This window comes from Stenella coeruleoalba (genome assembly GCF_951394435.1).
Source record: "Stenella coeruleoalba genome assembly, chromosome: 15".
Taxonomy (NCBI): Eukaryota; Metazoa; Chordata; class Mammalia; order Artiodactyla; family Delphinidae; genus Stenella; species Stenella coeruleoalba.
This window is the reverse complement of record NC_137161.1, coordinates 84977877-84999324: the sequence shown is the minus strand read 5'-3', so window position 1 is coordinate 84999324 and position 21448 is coordinate 84977877. Positions and strand designations below refer to the sequence as shown.

The 21448-nt window shown below is 58.4% G+C and overlaps 1 protein-coding gene across 1 annotated transcript in view; it reads left to right on the top strand.

Moving 5' to 3' along the window:
• SDK1 (sidekick cell adhesion molecule 1) overlaps nt 1–21448 on the top strand; it is an 816979-nt gene that overhangs the window by 773969 nt on the left and 21562 nt on the right. The window contains exons 37-40 of the mRNA XM_079943718.1: nt 1290–1476; nt 3211–3348; nt 10371–10532; nt 11098–11223. Coding sequence (XP_079799844.1) covers nt 1290–1476; nt 3211–3348; nt 10371–10532; nt 11098–11223 — 613 coding nt within the window. The remainder of the gene's footprint in view (nt 1–1289; nt 1477–3210; nt 3349–10370; nt 10533–11097; nt 11224–21448) is intronic.

The following is a 21448-nucleotide window of genomic DNA, read 5'->3' as shown; positions in this document are numbered from 1 at the left end:
GGGTGGGGGCAGGAAGCCCCCGCAGTGTTCCACCTCCAACTTCACCCCTGCCTAGGGGGCTCGGACCCCGTGAGGTCAGCTAGAACCATCCGGAAGTGCAGTCCCTTGAGAGTTCCCCGCCTTCCTCCAGAGTGAGGCTGGGCTGTTGAGCCCACGTCGAGCAGCCATCAGACTCCATGGTAGCCTCCCCTGAAGACTATTGGGCCAATTCAACGTCCCTTTAAAAATGACGTTTGTAGGTGTTTTGTGAAAATAAATACCGTCCTCCACGGCAGGGCACCTGCAGTGATTAATGAGGTAACGGAAAGTCCCCTGAGCCCGGAGCCAAGGTGCTATTTATGTATGTCCAAAACATGTTTCCTAATTTCCTAATGACAGAGACATTGAACCTGGATATTGAGTTCAGGCTAGTAAGGCCTGTTCAAGCAGAGCGTCTCATCTGGCCAGTTCAGAGCAGCAGCTGAACTGCGTCTTGCAGGCGGATACGGCGAGGCTCCCCCGCCAGCTCCGCTCCGGCCTGGCCGGGCATGGGGGCGCGGGAGAGCAGGCCCCGGGCCTCGGCTGCCCTGCGCGTGGCCAGCGGCTCTCACGGCCCGGCCTGTTGTAGGCCCACAGAGCCGAGGTGGATCCGTGGATGGGGGTTGTCTGTGGGTGGCCTGGCTGGCACTGGCTTGGGCAGCGGTTCTCAGCCAGCTGTCTAGGGAAGCAGTTCTGATGACCTTAGTAAACCTTTGGACGCGGGCATCATGTTCGCCCACGGGCGCATTAAAAGCTAGACGAGAAGAAACGGAACCCAGGAGAAACAAGGGCTGCTCCAGCAGGGCTAAGCCCTACGTGGTTCGTCTCCAAGTTATTTTTGGCTGTTTTAATATCCGGAGTATGGGGTCACATTGATCCAAGCCTTCGATCTCAGCCTTAAAGAAAACGTGGGAGCGTAGGGTAGAAGCTGGGGACTTGTTCTACCCACAGGCTGGAGCAGGGGGTAGATTGGTCTCCCTTCTGTCCAGAAGCTTGGGGGAAGGGGCAGGGCCCCCACAGCCAGCCCTGTGAGAGAAAAGGCACTTTCCTGGCAGCCGAAGGAGATGCCACCGAAATGCCACCTCCATCCTCAGGCCCCGTCCACCCTGGCCTGGCCTCAGCCACCCCCGACTCTGCAGAGCACAGCTCGGCCCCCGGGAGCACTCAGGTCCCCTCTGGCTCAGTGGCCACCCGCCCCCAGGCTGAGGAACAGAGGGGGCGCCACCCCTTCCCCCCCGCGCTGGCCTCCAGCCTCCGGCTCTTTCTGGCAGATCTACTACTGGGAGGCGGACAGCCGGAACGAGACGGAGAAGATGAGGGTGCTGTTCCTGCCCGAGACCACGGCGAAGCTGAAGAACCTCACCAGCCACACCCAGTACCTGGTCAGCATCTCGGCCTTCAACGCCGCTGGAGACGGGCCCAGGAGTGACCCCCGGCAGGGCCGGACCCACCAGGCCGGTAGGAGGACACGGGCTTCCTTCCCACAGCCTGGGGCACCTCCCTGCCCTGGCGCTGTTCCCCGACCCTCCCTCTCCATTCCCTCGGCTCTCCGCTCTGCCCGTCCTGTAAGTCAGATCCCGCGTAGCTGGGAATTTCTGGGTCCGATTCGTGTGGTGTCCCCAGCGCCCAGCCCAGGCCTGCTGCGTGGAGCTGCCCCGTGAACATTCACCAGCGTGAGCAGCGTGGGCAATGGGGGGCCGGGCTTCCATCTGCACAAGGCCTCATCTGTCACCGGCAGGACTTGCTCCAGGCCTCCGGGGGATTCTCTCAGGGTCCAGATCCCGGGGCAGGGGGAGCTCCTTGTATGTTGATGTGCTGAGCCCAGGCCGCAGTGTTGGCCTTCCCGGGCCTCTGGGCCACAGAGTCCCCTGGAAGCAGCTGGCAGGCCGTCTCTCAGACACATGCCCCGCGCAGGTCCTAGGGCGTGGCCGGGCTGCCCTGCCAGGGGTCACACTGCCCGTGACCTCCTCTCCTGATCTGGGGTACGTTCTGAGCCACTCACTCTCCTGGCGACTCGCAGAGTCCCTAGTGGTTTGGGGCGCTTCCTGAGGCTGACCAGGCTTCCCGAGGGAACGGCGGCTGGGCCCTGGGTCCCGGGAGCTCTGGGGCCTTCTTGAGATGCAGGGAGTGGAAGGCTGGCAGTGTAAGTTAGGGAGCCCGTGGGGCACAGACCCACCGGCTCCGGGCTCCCCAAACCTCTGTGGGTTCAGCCTTCCTGGGAACAGGGGCTCCTGAGAGTCAGGCCCCCTGGGAGATGACCATGACTGCATTGCAGGGCCTGCGTCCTCGGGGCCCGTCCAGCAGCCCGGGAGGAGCTGTCTGTGGACTGTGGGCTCTGAGCGGGAAGGGTATGGGCGGACCTGTGGGGCCGAGGGTAGGAGGTGGAGGCCCTCGGGCGCTGCGGGCCTAGCGGGTCACAGGGCCAAAGGGCCCCCAGGGACGGGGGAGGACGGAAGGGGGGCAAGTGGGGGCCGATTCAGTGAGCATTTCTGAGCACGGAGGGGAACCCAGCTAGGGGGGCGTCAGTGCCCACTGGGGTAGGGGCAGCTCTGGGTGCCAGCACCCACCCGGCCCTCCCACGGGGCCCAGGCGGACGGGAGCCGCGGGCGGGGTCGGCGTCCTCCCCGGCCACACAGCCTGCCTCTGCGTCTGCCAGGAGCTTCTTCCAGCTCAGGGTGGCGCGTGAGCTCCCCCATCTCCAGACCAAGGGGGACAGGGAGATGGCCGGGCGCCCGTGGGATTTCAGATGACGACCCGTGTGCGGGGATGTCCTCAGAGGCTCTGGGCCCCCCAGGAGGGGAGGGGAGGGGAGAGCCCACCCCCCACCCCCGCGGAGGAGCAGAACTGGAGCCCGTGGAATCCTCCAGCAGGTGCTAGAAGAGGGCGCTGTCTGCACCGCATTTTCTGTTTCCATCCATTATTCGTGTTTATGCCTTTGTCATTGCACCTCTCAGGCTCCTTTGTGTTTAAACACCGCCGTTTTCTCCGCTCTTCTCGGGAGGCTCTGAGTTTCTGATTTTGACCCTGGGAAGTTCGGAGATGACCGATAAATCTCCTTTGCATCCACGGCACTGAGACTTCACTAAGTTGGAGATTCCATCTAATAAGGTCCCTATTCCACACGGGGGCGTAGGCGCGCATGTAGACGACGTAAAGGGGCTTTGGTGACGTCCTCTCTGTCCTGTCCTCCAGCTCCCGGGACCCCCAGCTTCCTGGCATTCTCGGAAGTAACCTCCACCACGCTGAACGTTTCGTGGGGGGAGCCCACGGCAGCCAATGGCGTCCTGCAGGGCTACCGAGTGGTGTACGAGCCCTTAGCACCCGTCCAAGGTAAGCCTCCCGGCTGCGTGACACCCACCGTCCACACGGCACGGCGCCGGGAGGGGCGGGTGGACCGACTGAGCGCGTCCGGGGCTCCACACGGCCCCTCCGCAGGGCCCCTGACCCGGCCTCTTTATCACCCAAGACCCGCCTCTCCTGCTGCGCCTGAGATCTCAGCGCTCGTCCCACCCTGGGTGCCGCAGGCTGGAGCCACGTGGGCAGCTGGGCCCGGACGCTTCCCTCGGGTGCTCCTCTGGGGCTGCCCTCATTCTTCTGTTTACTCAGCGAGGTTTTTGTTTGTTTTTGGTGTCGGGGGTGGGGGTTTTGGGCCCGCACCTTGCGGGATGTTTCCCCACCGGGGATTGAACCGGGCCACTGCAGTGAAGGTGCCATGCCCTAACCACTAGACTGCCAGGGAACTCCACTCAGCACGTCTTTCTTAAGCACCTGCTGTGTGCCAGGTGCCGTTCAGGGAAGCTGGGATCTGAGCTGACCTGTTCATCGAGATCCTTGCTTTCCTGAGCGCAGTGAGCTGTGCTCCAAGGAGGAGAGAGCAACACACGAACACACACACACCACACACACACACACACACACACACACAAGTCTGATAGCGATCAGCGCCACGAGGAGGAGAGTGGGACTGCGTGAGAGCCTCGGGCGTGGAGCGGGGACAGGCGCTGAGGGACAGGAAGGGCCCAGGCGCCCAGCGTCCGAGACAAGACTGGCCCACAGAGGCTCGGTCACGCGGGGCCTGCAGGGAGGGGGCAATGCCAGTCGTCCGGGCGGCCGCAGGGCCAGTGACACGGGGCCGAGGTGGAGCCAGAGGCGCCGGGTCTGAGTTACAGGAGACCGGGATCCGCGGCTGAATCAACCCCGGCGCCACCAGGGGGGCTGGCAGGGGGCTCCGGGCGGGGATGATGGACGGGAGAGGAGAGGACAGGTGCAGGGGTGGACAGGGCGGGGGGGAAGGAGCTGGGCCGTGACGGCATGGCTCTGTCCCTGCGCCCCTGCTGTAGTTAGTGCCGCCAGCTCTGTGTTGATTTGATCTCTTATCCACTCATCTCTGCCCGCTGCCCCACTCCCGGAGCACACACTGAGGGCCGAGCGGGCATTCCTCTCTGTCCCCACTGTGTGCCCGGCACTGTGGTGCAGAGAAGGGAGGTGAGGCCCTGGTCATAGACACAGACAGACTGTAGAAATTATGGATTATTTAATGTCTGGGAGGAAAAGATATCACCAACACATCAAATGATATTGGCTCTCCATTTAAAGCCACGATAAAAGTTTCCTTTTAAAACAAGCACATTCAAGTAAAACAGGGAGTTGATTCGAAGAAGAAAAGTTAAGCCCAGATTTTATTTCATCGAATCCACACCGCCACGGCCTGGGAGGTTCATTGTTATTTTATGAAGTGCTGAGAACGAAGAAATGCTTCCACTAAGCCACGGCCAGTCCTCCTGAAGCATCCGTTCCGAGCTGCATCCCAAATCAGAGATGTAAAAATGTGAGGGGGAGAACGCGCGTCTCAGAAAATCGATGAACGTAGGTAAATAGCAGTAGAGGTGGCAGAGGGTCCTTCCTGCCTCTCACGGGAACTTAGGTAAATAACAGCAGAGGCGACGTGTGGAAACGGTTTGTAGAACAGCCGAGAGGCTGGGGACCAGCACTGATTCAGCGCGTTCTGCTGTGTCTTTCCAGGACCCAGCGCCTGTCTGCGGACAGGTGGCCTGGGCGTGGCTTGGGTCAAGGTCCGGAAGGAGACGGGCCACGTTCCCGCCCGTTAGGTAGGGAGGGAGGGCCGAGAATTGCTGGAGACTTCCATTTTGCTCACCTGCGTTCCCTGCACACGCACGTGCGTGCAGATTCCACGAGCCCAGGTCCCAAACACCTTTTCAAGGATATTAACCCACTGGTGCCGTCCAGATGAGAAAGGGTTGCCGAGAACGGTGCCTGACTGGCCTCCGCCTCCGTCCTCACCCCAGGCCGTGAGTGAGGTTTCCCGCGCTTCCTCCGGCAAGTGACTGAGTGCTGAGCAGAGCATCTGTGTGGGGGGGTTTGCACAGTCTTTCCAGAAACTCCACGGCCCACAGCTGTCTCCTTGGCCTCCCGGCGAGGCCACCGCCCGGCCGGATTCCGCAGCGGGGCCTGGCTGTGCCCCCCGTTACCCTCCTCTGCACGGTCAGGCACTAGAATTGCTGCAGAGCTTCCCCACGCCTAACCCCCGCCCCCGCCTCATCGCCGGGGGGCAGCAGCAGCTCCAGTTCCCGGTGTCCCCGGGGCTGCTTGTTTGTTTCACGTTGTTTGGACACTCAGGTTCGCCACGAGCAGCTCACAGGGTTCTCCCGGTGCCCCCGCCAACGCGACCCCACCGAGCACGCCGACCGGTAGGCGCTGCCCCTCCGGCACTGGCTACACAGCAGGCCGCACCCACCGCTCTCCTGCGTTCTCTCCTCATGCTCCGCACAGCCCTGCGGGGCGCGCCGCATCTGTCCTCACGCCACAGACAAAGCGGGCGGGCTGGGCTGCCCTGGTGGCGCAGTGGTTGGGGGTCCGCCTGCCGATGCAGGGGACACGGGTTCGTGCCCCGGTCCGGGAAGATCCCACATGCCGCGGAGCGGCTGGGCCCGTGAGCCATGGCCGCTGAGCCTGCGTGTCCAGAGCCTGTGCTCCGCAATGGGAGAGGCCACAGGAGTGAGAGGCCCGCATACCGCAAAAAAAAAAAAAAAAAAAAAGCAGTCGGGCTTCGGGCCCTTAAGACGTTGTCCCCAGCCTACGGTTGGGGAACAGGGGAGAGGAGGGATTCGAACCCAGGCGGGCAGGTTCAAGAGCCGAGGTCTTATCTGTCGCGTGATGGGGAACGAACGTCCGGAGCTTGTGTCTCTGACCGTAAACGTGATGCTGAGCGGCAGAGACGGAGCCCGAGGGGCAGTCAGGAAATCATCTTGCTTTCCGGCCGCGGGTGGGGCTTGCCGTTCCCTGGAGTGACAACAGGTGGAGTCACTTCGGTCACAGCCGTCTTCGCCTCGTTTCACAAGTAGCGAGCCGCCCGCCGTCCGCAGCAGCGTCCCGTGTCTGTGGGGAGGCCCGCTGCTCTCAGCCTGGGTCTCCACAGTGCGCCAGCCCTGCCACTGGAGCAGGGACGGGGCTCAGCCCTGCGCTCGCTCAGCCGCCGCCCCGGCTCCTGCGCCCTCAGCAGCAAACTGTCCAGACGCCAGGCTCTGGCTGTGCACGGCCCAGACCCACTGACGCCTGCTTGCCTGTCGAGTGGCCGGTCCAGGGCTGGGGCTACCCCACGTGACGGTGACGGTGACGGGAAGCGTCCAGTCCCGCCTGAGGTGTCGCAGGGCTGCCTCTAGCACCAGGGCGGCACCAAGCCGGGCCGCCAACCGCAGGCCACCCTGCCCCCCAACAGCTCGGGCCCTGCTCCCGCTGGAGTGAGGCTGGCCACAGGCCTCGAGCCTCCCCCGGCCTCCGTGGCAACCAGCAAACACCCCTTCCCCAGGAGCAGAGCTCACCGACCCACTGCCCTGGTGCCGCCCTGGTGACCCTGTGACCTTCCCGAAGTGCCCCGCTCACCGCCAACCCGGCATCACGTCCCAGGATCCCACCGCGAGCCCGCCTGGACCACGGCCTCAGCCAGAACCCCTGACTTAGCCAGATGTACACTAGTCCTGGGCCCTTCCGGCGGCCACGGCTGGCAGCCAGAGAGGAGCACGGCCCGGCCGAAGTGGGGCCGTAAGGAGGCCGTCACCGGGGCGTGGGCAGCGGCTGCTGGTGGCGGTCCTCCTGCTGGTGGGTGTCGTGGGTCGAGCACAGGAAGGCCCCAGATCGAGCCCCATTGCGTTCCTCCGGACTCAGCTGCATGACTCGCAGTGGCCACTGGAGCAGTAACCGCCGTGGGGCGGGCGGAGGCGTGGAGAGCATTTGCACGCGGGAGGCACCCTGTCCTCTCGTGGACACGCCTGAGCCGGCCCTCGGGGAGATGCTGGGGACGTGACCTATCCGTCCTCTTGCCTTGGCGGACAGCCGGCCACCTGCCGGGCACGTGAGGACCAGCTGCACGCAGGAGCCCGGCCGCGATCGGCCACGCCAGCTGCCTCCCAAGGCCTGACCAGCAGGATGGCGAGCTGAGCTCCGCGGTGGCCGCCATAAGCCGTGGGTGCTGGGGCAGCGTGGCCACCGCGGAGCGGGAGAGCTGCAGCCGGGGACGCAGGTGGATCGCAGCGCCCGGAGCTTGACGTGCTTTCGAACAGTCACTGCAGGGTCTGGGATCCGGCCCTCCTGACACTGCTGTGAGGTGGGCACTGCCCACTCAGGACCGACGGGAAACGGAGGCCTGCAGAGGTCCAGTGTGTCGCCCGGCGTCTCACGGGGAAGAAGTAACAGGCCTGGGACAGGCTCCAGATCCAGGGGCGTCCGCACTCCCCGTCCCTCTGGCCGGCCCTGCGAGTTTCAGAGGGAACCCGCCCTCGGCCGATCGTGGAGCAGCGGCACTCGCCCTGGGCGCCTCTGCCGGGGCTCTTTGGGGCGTTCTCACCTAAGACCGCACCGTTGCCTAGCTGAGCAGGCCTGACACCGTGGACAGAGTCGTGGGCGAGAACAGAGAGGCTGAACGCCAGGCCGTGGCTGTGAAAGCACCGCACAGCTTCCCGGACCCGCTGAGGGCAGGCTGCCCGGCACCTCGGGCCTCGGTCCAGCCCTGGCTGCCCTGCGTCCCCACACCTGGGCCCATCCCTCCCCAGCGGCCCCCAGTGCCCCGATGCTATGTCTCCTCCCCTCAGGGCAGCTGGCTGATCTGATGGGTGCGCAGGCCTCTTGGAGGGCGTCTCCTGGAGAAGCCTGGCCCTCACCCCCTTCGCGGTTGGATCTGGGATTTAGGCAGGGAACCGTGAAAGTAGGAAGCGGGACTCCGGACCATTTCGGTACTCTCATATGCCTCAGAGGACCCGTGCAGCTCCCAGAGATATGGCTGCAAACGTAGGGAGAAGCTCGAGCATCTTTATATGAACTCTCTGTGGTCACGCCGCTTCCCTTGTGAAGATCACCGAGGATATGATATTTACGTTGATATGCACATGCACAAGTTTGTGGTAAAGAGAGTAAAAAGCAGTTGTAAAACAGTGACCTCACCCTGGGGTGACCCTTCTTCATGCCCCCTCCCCCAGGCCCGGGCAGCGTCTGGAGGGACACCTGCAGACCCTGGTCGGGCAGCCTGCAGCCCAGGCCCCGGGAACAGGGGCGTCGATGTGGTACTGCAGTGCTGTGGACCCCGGGTCCCTCCACCAGGAAAGTAGGCCTGGCTGCGTGGAGAGCCCCCAGGCCCTCGGAACACTGAGCCGTGTTCTTGGGACTCTGATTCCATAGAAGAGCTATTTTTATGTTTTCTTACGTGTTTGAAATGGAAGTATTTCAGGCGACTGCACCCTGAGGTTTGGGGTGCAGGGCATGGTTTTAAAGTTGACTGAATAAATAAGACGCTGAGGTGGTTGGGATGGGGGAGGGGGAGGGAAGCAGACCAGCTCCACCTCTTGGCGGGACAGAGTTCACAAGATCTGTGCACGGGGTTGGTTTTGCTCTGAGGAGAAGGAGGGCATTTTTTAACAAAAGAAGGGGCTGCTCTCCAGGAAAACTATATCTGGCAGGATCCCGCATGTGTTCACTGGTGATGGTCAACCATGGGTGTGGACTCATCCCTGAAACCCCGGTCTGGAGCGATGCAGCTGAGGGGCGGCCTCTCTGTGCAGAAGTGGCCCTGCTTCTCTACCGAAAAGCTCCAGTCACACAAGAGCAGCCCAAATTGCTCCGAAACAACTTGGAAGAGAATCATGTCGCTGAACAAATGTTTCATAAAAAGCGCAATATGAAGACGGTAAGCCAACTAGAAGGGCTTCTGGAGGCCTGTAGGGTCAGAGGAATTTGCTTTGATGACTCTGAAAGCTGGACCCACTTTGTAGCAAGGACGCATGTTGTTGGGCTCTTCTGAGGTCAAGGCCACCCTAGGATTCAAGGTGCAGATAACACCGGCCGGTCGCAGCGAGAGCAGGTGGCCCCTTAGTCTTGGGAAGCACGGCTGTTCTCTGTGTACGGGACACGGTGGCGCAGACGCCGGACCCAGGACAGCAGGCCCCCAGCGCGGCTCTTCCGCACGACCTCTGCTGACTCACAAGGCCTGGAATTGCCCCAGCCTGATACCTTCCTCCAAGAGGTGCCTGACAGACATCGGTGTGTTGAAGGCTCTGAGAAGTCCCGCAGTCTAGAGCTTATGTAGCTTTTTTGTTTGAATGCTTCATTTTCAGACTTGTTTTACCAAAGAACCCTACTTTCCCTTCTGGAAAATGCTGCGTTTGTGTACTTTTCAGTTTGTATCCCCCTGCCAAAGTGTCCAACCTCTATTTTCTAATTAAACCTACACCCAGCATCACATCTGCTCGGTGTCTGTGTTTGAGGGAAGCGTCTCTGTGCTGGCACAGGTCTCTGGAACTGCGTCACCACCACTCTCTGTGGTGACAGGTTCGTCATGTTTCAGGGTCTGTGGATGAAGTTGTCATGCGTTGACAAAGCCTTTAGGCCGCAGAGTGGGCCCCGCGGGGGGGCCGCCTGCAGCCCACGCAGAGCCTTCCTCCATCTTCCTCCTCCACGTTCTGTCCCCCGACTAAGCTGGGAAGCCCGAGGTCGCCTCCGACGTGACACAGGGCTTTGTGCAGCTCCCAGCCAAGTGGGGAGGGACCCTCCAGACGTCGGGGGCCCCCCCCACCTTGGTGCCTGTCGCCGGGGTTCTCTCCCCCGCCCCAACGTGGCCAGTGAGCCGGGGCCTCCTCCCGCGTGCTGTGGGCGGTTCTTCCCCGTGTCAGCACCCACTTACCACGCTTAGACTCTAAGGGCACTTATGTGTGCTGAAAATCGGCCCTTGCCACCACTTACAGTCCCGGTGGTAAGAAACGCTTCCTCAGCAAACCTCGCGGCCTCCTGGCTATTAGAGCTGAAGAGGCGGTGCTCAGGGCCCCTCTCGCCCTTCCCTGCGGCTCTAGGGGTGAGCAAGGTGGTGACGGTGGACGTGAAGGGGAACTGGCAGCGCTGGCTGAAGGTGCGCGACCTCACCAAGGGGGTGACCTACTTCTTCCGAGTGCAAGCGCGGACCATCGCCTACGGGCCCGAGCTGCGGGCCAGCGTCACGGCCGGGCCGGCCGAGGGTGAGTATTGGGCCTCCTTCGTCCGGTCAGGGCTTGGTCTGCACTCCCGACGAGCCGTGCTGGACGCTCAGAGCTGGCGTCAGCTCAGGACTCCTTTGGCCCCGCCTTCCAAGGCATGTGTTAACTGAACGTCTGCACGTGGACGCGTTCAGTGTGGGCGAGCAAGTTCTTAGGTCTTGAGCGTGTCCAGTTTGTGTTTGTCTTCTGGAAAAAAAGCGAAAAGAAGTGCATTCGATTTTTGAAATAAGATACGTAAGAAAAATTTGAAGTTTTCCTGGCATGAAGAGGAACCGCGTGGTTCCCGCTGCACAAATGCCCTTGGCCTCTGTTTAAGTGCTTTGGAGGAGGGGGCAGTGGATCGAGAGGACACCGCCACACCTCAGCTCTCTTGATGCTCTGATGGACCCTGTGAGGCCAGTGTCAGCCCCACCCCGACTTTCAATATGAGGGACCGGGACTGACCCAGGGTGAGCCCCGCCTGGAGACCTAGCAGCAGAGCTGGCCCCTCTGCAGGCCCAGGAGTGCCAGGCCAAAGCCCACCCGCTCTTTTCTCCTCTGTCCACAGGTTCCCCGGGCTCCCCTCGAGACGTCTCGGTCACCAGATCCGCCTCTGAGCTCACCCTGCAGTGGACGGAGGGCCGCGCGGGCAGGACGCCCACCACGGGCTACGTCATCGAGGCCAGGCCCTCAGGTAGGTCACGCGAAACCTCGAAACGGTGTCTCTGCATCTGTAAAAGAGGGGACGTGTCAGAGCTTGGGGCCTCCCCGGCCCAGCATCTCCCTGATGACGTGGAGACGGAGGGCATTGACTTGAAATGAGAGGTGCCCTCTCACTCCCCCACCCCCCGTTGTTTTTTTTAAATATTTATTTTTTATTTATTTATTTATTTTGGCTGCGCCGGGTCTCCGATGCGGCGCACAGGATCTTTGTTGCGGCCTGCGGACTCTTAGTTGCGGCCTGCGGGATCTAGTTCCCTGACCAGGGATGGAACCCCATTGGGAGTGCGGAGCCCTACCCACTGGACCAGCGGGGAAGCCCCCACCCCCCCATTCTCATAACCACGGCTGCGCTAGCGACCTCACGGGCATCAGACCCATGGTGTTCTGGCCACGTTACCTAGGCTTTGGGGGAGGATGACTGTCACTCAGATACACGTGTGTGAGAACTTAGGGTCACTTAAGGATGTTCTCAGCTCAGCGGTAAGACCCACGAGTGTTTTCAGAAGCTCCGCTCGAGATCTCGGTGGAGAGTGTCCTGCTCATTTCGGATCGTCATGAACCTTCCTGTTAGTAGTGAAACCCACACGTCATCCGCGGGGAGCGAGGTTGAGATCCGCCCCAACCCCATCCACCCTAAGAGGGTTTCCGCCTTCTCTCTGTTCAAGTAATACCTAAGGGCAGGCACCACTGGAAAGTGAGGGATGGTTTGAGTCGGATGTTACGGCTGGAGCTGGGGGGGCATCACCCTCGCAGGAGCCCCGGGCACGTTCACCGCGACCTTCAGACGGCCGTACGGCTCAGCAGGAACATCCGAGCGTGAAAATACACGGCGTGCCAGGGACGCACTTGGAAAGTGATCGCCAGGCCCCGCCTCCAGGTGGACTACAGCGCTGTGAGCACTTCAGTGTGATGTTTAAAGAAGCTCTTAGACCAAGAGGGAAGAGCCCCAAAGTCGCAGACGTCACGGGCGTCCCTCCTCCCCACCAAACGGCTTTTGAAAGATTACTTAGAAGTGCCTTCTAGAAACTTCTAAGGAGAAACCTAGTACATAAAACCAAAACAGTTTCTATGCAAAGGCGATGTGAATACTTCTTTGGCTCAAGAATGCCCGTGTTCAGTCCCCGGGCCTGGGGGATCCCGACAGTTTCTGATAAGCAGGGCATCTGGCCTTTTCTGGAAATGGAGGGTCCCAAATCCGTGACGGGGCTGGACTCGCCAGAGGCCTCTGTGGTCACTTGTTCCCCCCGTACCTCTGAAAGCAGTGGACCCAGAAGAGCCAGCCAGCTCTCTGCTGGCGACATCTGACCCGGGGCACTTTCGGAGATCAACAAGTGCCGCGGGCTTCCCTGGTGGCGCAGTGGTTGAGAGTCCGCCTGCCGATGCAGGGGACGCGGGTTCGTGCCCCGGTCCGGGAAGATCCCGCATGCCACGGAGCGGCTGGGCCCGTGAGCCATGGCTGCTGGGCCTGCGCGTCCGGAGCCTGTGCTCCGCAACGGGAGAGGCCACAACAGGGAGAGGCCCGCGTACCGCAAAAAAACCAAAAAAACCCAAATGCCGTGGCTGAAAGGCCCTGTGAGGTCTGTGCCCAGACTGAGGCAGTGGAGGCTGCACTGGCCTCAGGAGGCAAAGCCGCTTGCTCCCCAAATCCAAGGAGAGCGTTTGTTGCAAAGGTTGCCTTGCTCGGGTCCACCAAGGGGCTCCATCAGCTTCGACGGGAAAAAACACGTGTTTATCTTCCCTAGCCCTCTAACTGATTAGCTTTCCTTCACTTATAAACACGTGTTAGTTTGCTCAGCTACTGTAACCGAGTACCAAACACTGGGTGGCTTAGATCATAGAAACGTGTTCTCTCTCAGGTCTGGAGGCTGGAACCCCAGGTCGAGGTGTCGGCACGGTTGGTTCCCTCTGGGGGCCATCGGGGAGGATCTGGTCCAGGCCTCTCCCCTGGCTTCTGGCGTGTCGCTAACAACCTTTGCGGGTCCTTGGCCTGTAGCAGAACATCAGCGAGACCCCTACCTTCCTCTTCACGTGGCCTCCTCCCTGCGTTCCTGTGTCCAAACTTCCCCCTTTTAGAAGAACCCCAGTCATACTGGATTAGGGCCCACCGTCATGACCTCATCTTAACTAATTATGTCTGCAGAGACCCTGTTTCCAAATAAGGTCGCATTCTGATATACTAAGGATTAGGCCTTGAAGGTATGAACGATGAGGGGACCCAGTTCAACCCATAACCGTAGGTGAGAACCCACGTAAGTAACTGCAGTACCTGTGAAACCGCCAGCAGTAGAAATCACAGCTCTGTTCACGTCACGTGCCAGGTGTGCAGAGATTTCCCAAGATCGTTCATACTCACCACGGCGTCGACATTACGGTCGTCTGCAGACCCTGCTAGACCTTCTCATCGAAAGCGTTCGTGAGGAAGCGAAGACTTCTGAGTTCCCTGGGATGAGGGTGTCACCTCAATGCAAGTCTCTCCACCACATCTTCCAAAGACCACGTAGCTTAACAAGGGTGCCAAGAAAACCCACGTGATCCAGACCTTCCGCGTTAACCAGGAGACGGACGTGACTGTGAACCTGCGGTTACTGCCAGGCATTTAGGAGCACCACCAATGTAACTGGTTTCCTTTTCAGTTTTATTTTATGCATGAAAACCATTCTGAGATGGGGTCCTTCAGAGTCAGCAGGTTGGCAGAGGGTCCACGGCACCAAGAAAAGGTTAGGAAGCCTTGCTCTAGAGGACACGCACCCAAGACTCCCGCCGAGTCGTTTCCTTCTACCTGAAAGCTTGTCTCCCCGACAAGAGTTAAGGATCCCAGTGGACAGACACGTGGCTGCAAAAGGGCCACACGAGGCACCCTTGAGGCGATGGAAACGCTGTGGATCAGTGTTACCCACCAGGGTTCTCGGCCTCCTTCCTCAATAGAAATGGATCAGAGGCCTGACAGGAAATTCAGACGAGGCTTTACTGGGGCCCCTGCTGCAGCAGGGGGCGCTGGAGAGCAAGCAACAGCCTCCCTTGCTTCACGCCCTGACGGGGGCGGGGCAGGGGGTGGAGCGAGCTTGTTGCTCACATGGGGTGAGGGTAGGGGTGTATCCAGGAGTCGGGCCAGAGGGGAGACTGAGGTGTTTTGCCCACCTCTTGGGTGGTGTAGTGTGCAGCGGGCGTGCTCAGTACCTTGCTTTTGCTCCCAACCCCCTGCTTTTGCTCCAGTCTCTTCAAAAGTGGCAGTTGGGTTTTTGGGTCTCTGTATCTTTGGGGTCCAGAATTTGTCCCAACTGGGCATGCACGTAGTTATTTTTAGTCTCATACCGTTTCTTTGGTTTTTGTTTCTCGAGGAGAGACGTGTCCAGGTGCAAGCATTGCAGCAAAGGGTCCCATCAGGACTGTGTCAGCATCAGTTTCCCGGTTGCGCTGTACTGTAGTTTCCCAACATGACACCCTTGCGGGGGGACGGGGGGTTGGAACACTGGATAAAGGACACAATGGGATGCCTGTGCTATTTCCCACAGCTGCGTGGGAATCCACAATTATCTCAAAAGAAAAAGCTGAGCTTAAATTTTTTTTTTTTAATCTCCACGGATGGTCTCCTCACCCTGGTCAGTCAGGTGCACCGTCTCTCTGAAACGAGCGCCTTCATGTCAGCGATCGGCCTGTGGGGAACGGAGCCCCCCACCAGCCAGACGCAGGCGTGTGGGAATTGTAGCCCTAGTGAGCACTCGGGCCGCCCCGGGGTTGGAGGGTGCGTTCTCAGGCTCCCTGGGGAGCTGGTTCATTTCCCCTCATGCTGCCCCTGCTCATCTGTCTGCTGCGATGAAGGCAACGGGGTGCTTGGTGGTTACAAGCGCAGCTTCTGGGAGTCTGGAAGGCGGTGCAGCACTAACGGGGTGGCGCCCCACACCCGAGGGCCTCGCCCAGACACCAGCCTTCTGCCGGCAGCTGGCGGTCTGACTCCCCGGGTCACTACCAGAAGGTGGAAGCTGACCCACGGGGACCAGGACGTGCCAGGAAGCTGACCCGGAGGACGCTGTCGTTTCCAGCGAGCCCCGAGGGTCCTGCTTCAACTTCTCAACATTGAGAGCAGGTCGCCAGCGATTTCGACTGGGCCAGAGCAGGCCGCCGGCCTCACCGTCCAGCCGCTGAAAGTTGAGAGACGCCCTCCCCCCTTAACGGAGGCCTGCAGCTGCCTGGAGTCAGATGAAATGCATTTACGGATTGTCAATATTTAAACGCCTTGCCAGTACCTGGGGCTTTGGATCTCAGCTGTCATCTATTACAGGCCTCATTACACGGAACAGTAATGCTGCATCGTCTCACTCTCTCCCCGAGGCTCTTTGGCGACGCCCTCTCCGGGCAGGGCAGTGGTGTCTGGAGGGAGCTTGGTAGTGGTGTTGGGCCCTGGGAGGGGTAGTTTTTAATAGGGGGCCACCCGGGTTCCCGTCACCGCGGGCGTCTGGAAAGACTGAGCCCCTTTGTCGGGTGGCCCTGGGGGCCCCAGGCTGCCTGCCATCTCCCCACCAGGCCTCATCTGCGTCTTGCCCTTGGAAGGCATGGAGCTCGTCCGCTTGGCTGGCGCGGGGACGGTGGCCAGCAGGCTCCAGCGGCCCGGGCAGGTGGCCCTGCAGCCTTGTGCCTCTTCACTTGAACCCCTGCAAATTCTGCTGATGCCCTAACGTGAAAACACCGAATTGAACGGCAGCTGGTGAAATTCACATCGGACTAGGACACACACCCCCGTCACTCCTGGAGAAGGGCAGTCAGCGAGTGTGGACGCGGCCCCGGACGCCACAGGACAGCCTTGCCGAAGGTTCATTTCTCCGATTGGGCGAAGGTTTCCTCCCAGTTGGAGTTGCTAAGCTCCCAGGAAGGCAGTGGAAACTATGCAGCGGGCATATGCAGATGATCTATTTAGACAAATTGTCCCGAGGCATTTTACTGTATAGATCAGGAAACCTAATTTACATATTTACACAATAGACCAGAATGGCACTAAAGGAACTATAAATATATTTTCCTCTCCACAGCAGCCGTGAAATACATATTTAGGATGTACCCAACGCAGGGCAGACATCGTGTTGCTTTTTTCACGCGTAATGTGTTTAGCCCAGAGAGGAGAGGGGGTTACATGGAGCAGGGCCCCTGTCCCCGTGAGCCCCTCCCTGCCCACTTGCGGTCCTCCTGGGGGCCCCCCAGGCCCCTCCCCACTCACTCTGTCCGCTTCTGATCTTTGCCTGCGGGACTTTTCAACTGAACAAAGAAAAACAATCAGTGCTTTTCAGAAGGTTTAAAATCCACGGAAGTTGCCGAGTCAGCGCCTCAGCCCAAGGGTTGCAGCTGCAGTTCCAACTCCGTCACTGGCCAGTGTTCACTTCTTCTCTCCTGCATGACCCCGAGTTGACAGCCTGTCGGGCTCTGCAGCCGTTTCTCTCTGGGCTGGGTCCTGGTCCCAGGCCATCCTTTGCGTTCATCTCATTGGTGTCCTGCCTTCAACAAGGATCGGATAACATACAATTATTTTATCATCAGATGTATTTAGCCTCGGGTGTAAGCCCCACCTGTTTCAGCTCAATTTCCGACCCAGCCCAGTTACACCAAGAGAAATGGCAGCGTTTAAGACATAAGCAGCTCCCAGGCTCAGAGCTGCAAGCCGACGTCATGGCGCTGGTTATGAGCTTAGTGGAACCAGAACCCTTGGGCCGTGAATGACAGTTTCACTCAGCGTGGAGACCCTGCTGGGTCGTCCACGAGGTCAAACGTCTTTCTTGGCGCCTGCCTTGAAACCTGCCATAGACACGCTTCTGGGCGTCGGCAGGGTAAGTGGAGCGCGGACCCTGGGATTCGGGAGGGCGGTGTCCCTGCTCCCCGGTGACGAGGGCATGGCCGGGAGCAGATGTGCCTGGGCGGCAAGGTGCTGGCCCCGCAGGAGAGAAGCTGCCTTGCGCCAAGCGCCGGAAACAAGTGCGGTCGGGGCAGTGACCCGCGTGGACTGGAAGCGCTTGCTCTCCTCGAGGATGTTCAGTATTAGCCGTTCTCCTTCTTTAGTAAACAAATACTGCCACAGGGCGGCCAGGACCCAGAGCTTATATCTTTAAAGGAAAAGCAGCCGGTGGGACGCACGTGCATGTGTGGACCCTCACGCAGCTTTCCTTCCGAGCCCGGCAGGGATGGAGGTGTGTGACCGGACTGCGGCCTGTCGAGCAGCATTCTGCCACGCGTATTTCTCCACGGTTCCCCCACCTTCATACCTCGAGGTGGCGTTTCCCCAGCAGTGTCACAGTAAGGAGAGGCCGAGAAGGTGCCGGGAGTCCAAGAAGGGGAACCGAGCCCAGCAAGATGCCACGGACACCCCGCCACAGACATCAAGAGGCCCTGGCCTGAAGGTCGACGTGACTCCCAGGAAGGTCGAAGTCCGGGCACCGCCCGCAGGGCTGGTCCTCAGGCCTCTGGCATCGGCCATCCAGGGATGTGGCTTTGGGAAACACGAGCGACTGCTCTCCTCGGGCCAATCACGAGTTCCCCACACGAGGGTGATGTAGGGGTAGGAGCGCCCCCAGTGGGCAGGGAAAGCAGGCTGGGGTCTGCTGAGCACCCGGCGGGGTGAGCTCGCCCGGAGTCTGACAGCCGGCTGAACGCATCCCCAGAAAAGCACGAGGGCCCGCACTCCCCTCAGGTATTGATTGAGAATGTAAGTCTAGGACCGGGGATTACCCTGGTGCGTGGAAAATCAGTTGCGCAAATCTCATTATGCTTAATAGTTCTGTAATGTTATTTCTCCCCCTAATTTGTAGACATGCTTTTCTCCGTCATTGATTTATTGAGATATTTAACAACATAATACAAGCGAGGGAACAATGCACAGTGGAGAGACAGAGCGGAGGCTTCGACAGCCGCCGGGGTTTTCTGCCTGCCGTGATCGCGGTGTGAATGCTAGTGTGGATAGATAGCCCAGGGGACCACAAGTGCAGCCTAAAACGCTGAGGACGCTCATTTTGGAAAGGCAGAATTAAGCAGAATAAAAGTGCGAGCTTCCTTCCGCAGGAAGTTCTCTTGGCGTGACTCCGCCCCTCGCAGCGTTTTTCAGTGTAAAGTAAATCGTGTGTTGCGATTCTGTATCAATATTTTTAAATGTTTTTATGAAAAATGCACATAATTCCTGGAGCTATGACAGAGCGCTTAAAATAAAATGTGGACTTTAGGTGACAGTAGAGGCAGGGGAAGTAATTCTTTTTCCGCAGTAGCAGGAAAGCATTACAGAAACAGTCGTGTAAGAGCCGTCCAGAGAGCCCACTGCAGCAGTGTTCAGGCCTGCTGCAGATGGTCTGGGAATGCCTTTCACACTCTTAAGTCCCTTAATTTCAATGGCTTTAAGCAGTATCCAGTTTCCAAGAGTCTGTATTTTTTCTTCAGTCTCTTTCACGGCATAAAATGATCTGTCTTTTTAGAGGGAAAATATTGCACAGTTTATTCAATGCTTAAAGCCCTTGGCACAGTGAATTGCTCATAGTAAGTGCTAAATTAAATGGTGGTGGTTATTATTTACTGAAAGCTTGCCAGTGCCAGGCCCTGTGAAAGGCTGTGGGGGCACAAAGATGAATGGATGGGAGGACAGATGGAGGGATGGAGGGAGGATGGATGGATGGGTAGATGGAAGGATGCATGGAAGGAGGAAAGGGAAGGGAAGGAGTAAGGAAGGGGAGATGAATCAGGTCAACTGATATTTACTGAACTCTTGAAAAATTCAAGAGCCCAGTGGTGCAAACAGACACGTAAATGTGAAGAAGCGTTCTGGAGGCCCATTGGCAGAAGGGGTGTAGGAGAGGGTCAAGGCTGGCCTCAGAAAGATGAGTCTGAAAGGGTGCAATGACCTTGTTGATTTTCCTCCATCGCCCCCCTCCCCCATAGGCTTATAAACAGCCCACTGAGAGCAGAAATCTCATCTGATCCCCTGTTGGCTGGAACAGGGCCTGACCGAAGAGGGAGCATTAAGTATTTGTGGATCGAATGCGTGGATGAGTGAGAGGGGGCGGAGGGGAAGGATGCCCGCCACCGCGCCGGGGACTTCAGGCAGAGGGAGTGGCACATGCAGAGAAAACGCACCCTCCGTGCCTATTATTCCCCGATCTTTCTTGCCAAACCAGAAATAAATCAGATATGACAAGCATGAGTGTAAACCTTAATATTTTTAGAAGGAAAAGAAAGGCTTAAGCTGTGACTTGCCATTTGGACATTATTAGTGGTAATGGGTAGCTTGGTGAGAAACTACGATCAATGTGAACATTTAGAAATAAATAATCAGCGTACTCCCTTTTTGCCTGTACAGAGATTTATGCCTTTCAGGCCTCATTCACATCCATTCCTTCATTAACCTGTGACTACAAGGGCTTAATCGGTGCAAACTCTAAACCCTATGCAAATGCAACTTACACACTAGCTGTCTCTTTCTGTTTACTGTGATCCTCTCAAACATATCTGGTGTTCCAGGGTGTGTGATAAGGTTGGTTTCCAGATAACCGCCCCCCCCCCCCCCCGTAAAGCTGTCTGCACGTATGTATGCGTATTCAAGTGTGCATGGAGATTCCTCTCCAGATCTCCTGCTGTTTTTAAAAGATCACAAACCTGTGCCTATAAAAGAATTTATAATTCATGAAGGATCACTATTTCAAAAGAACATTTTGGGCCCTGAGCCCACTTTTTACTGAAAGACCTCCTCAGAGATTGGATTTATATTTTATTTTGCAGACACTCACGGAGTGTACTGCTTACTAAGCACTTTATCAATATTAACTTGTTTAACCCTTGCAACACACCTGTGTTGTAGGTGCCCTTTGTTGTCACCGTTTTACAGATGAGGCACAGAGAGGTTAAGTCCTCTCCCTGAGGTCACACAGCTAACGTGCGGTGAGGCAGGCTTCACACCAAGGCTGTCTAGCTTCTTCCTTTTTCTCTGCACCTGATTTTCTGGCTTCAATTTCAATTTTATTAATGTTTTCCTACACGTCAGGGCTTAAAGAAATTCAATATGTATTTTTCTTGTGGTAAAATACATAACATAAAATTGACCATTTTAACCGTTTGTAGGTGTACAGTTCAGTCGCATTAAGTATATCCACGTTGCACAACCATCACCACTGTCCACCTCCAGAACTTGTCCATCTTCCCAAACTGAATCTCTGTCCCCGTCAAACCCTAGCCCCCCATCCCCCTCCCCCGCCCCCTGGCACCCACCCTGCTACTTTCTGTCTCTATGAATTTGCTCTAGGGACCTCCTGTAAGTGGAATCATACGGTATTTATCCTGCTTGTTTCTGACTTACTGAGCATCCTGTCCTTGGGTTCACCCGTGTTGTAGCAGGTACCAGAGCTTCCTTCCTTTTTAAGGCTGAATCATACTTCATTGTATGGACGGACCACCTTTTCTTTATCCATTCCTGTGTTGATGGACATCTGCGTTGCCTCCACCTTCTGGCTACTGTGAATAATGCTCTATGAACATAGATGTGTCGGCGCCTGTTCAAAATTCAGTATATTTTTTAAAATTTATACCTGTATTCGGTAGCACCTGGGCATAGATTAAATAACTGCCGGTCTTAGGGCAGGTTTGATGCTGCAGCGCTTCCAAAGGATGCGCGAACTCAAGGGCGGCACTTCGGGAGTTCGGTTTGGCAGGTTAAGGCAGGGTCCCCAGGTGAGGGAACTAGTTGTCCCAGAGCACGTGCACCCCCATGCCAGCTGCCACTCGGCGCCTTCGCCCCGCGAGAGCACACGACCCGTTATCGATGACGGAAAGTTGCGCCGAGCACGCTGCAGCGACCACCCCAGGCGGTGGGGACAGCGTGGCAGCATCACCGCGCGGCTGGCGGCTGGCTGGCACAAGAGGCGTTGTTCAAAGCTTTCCCCTTGACCCGCCGGCGGGATTGTCGTTTCCAGTTAGAAAGCAGTGGGACTGAGAACTCAGGTCAGTGGCTGGTGCGCGCAGGCGCCACTGGGCCAGCGGGTGTCCTCGGTGAGTCTGGAAGGTGGGCTTAGGGACACGCGGCAGGAGGTGGTCGGTAGGCAGCCGGAACCCTACACCAAAGGTGAGATCCAGTCAGAAACCAGAGGCCCAGGGAGCACCGGGGGAAATGCTTCTGCCCAGCTTGCAGCCTTAGCAGAGTCTGGTCACCAGGGGGAGGCCCCTCTCCTGCCTGTGCCCCCGGC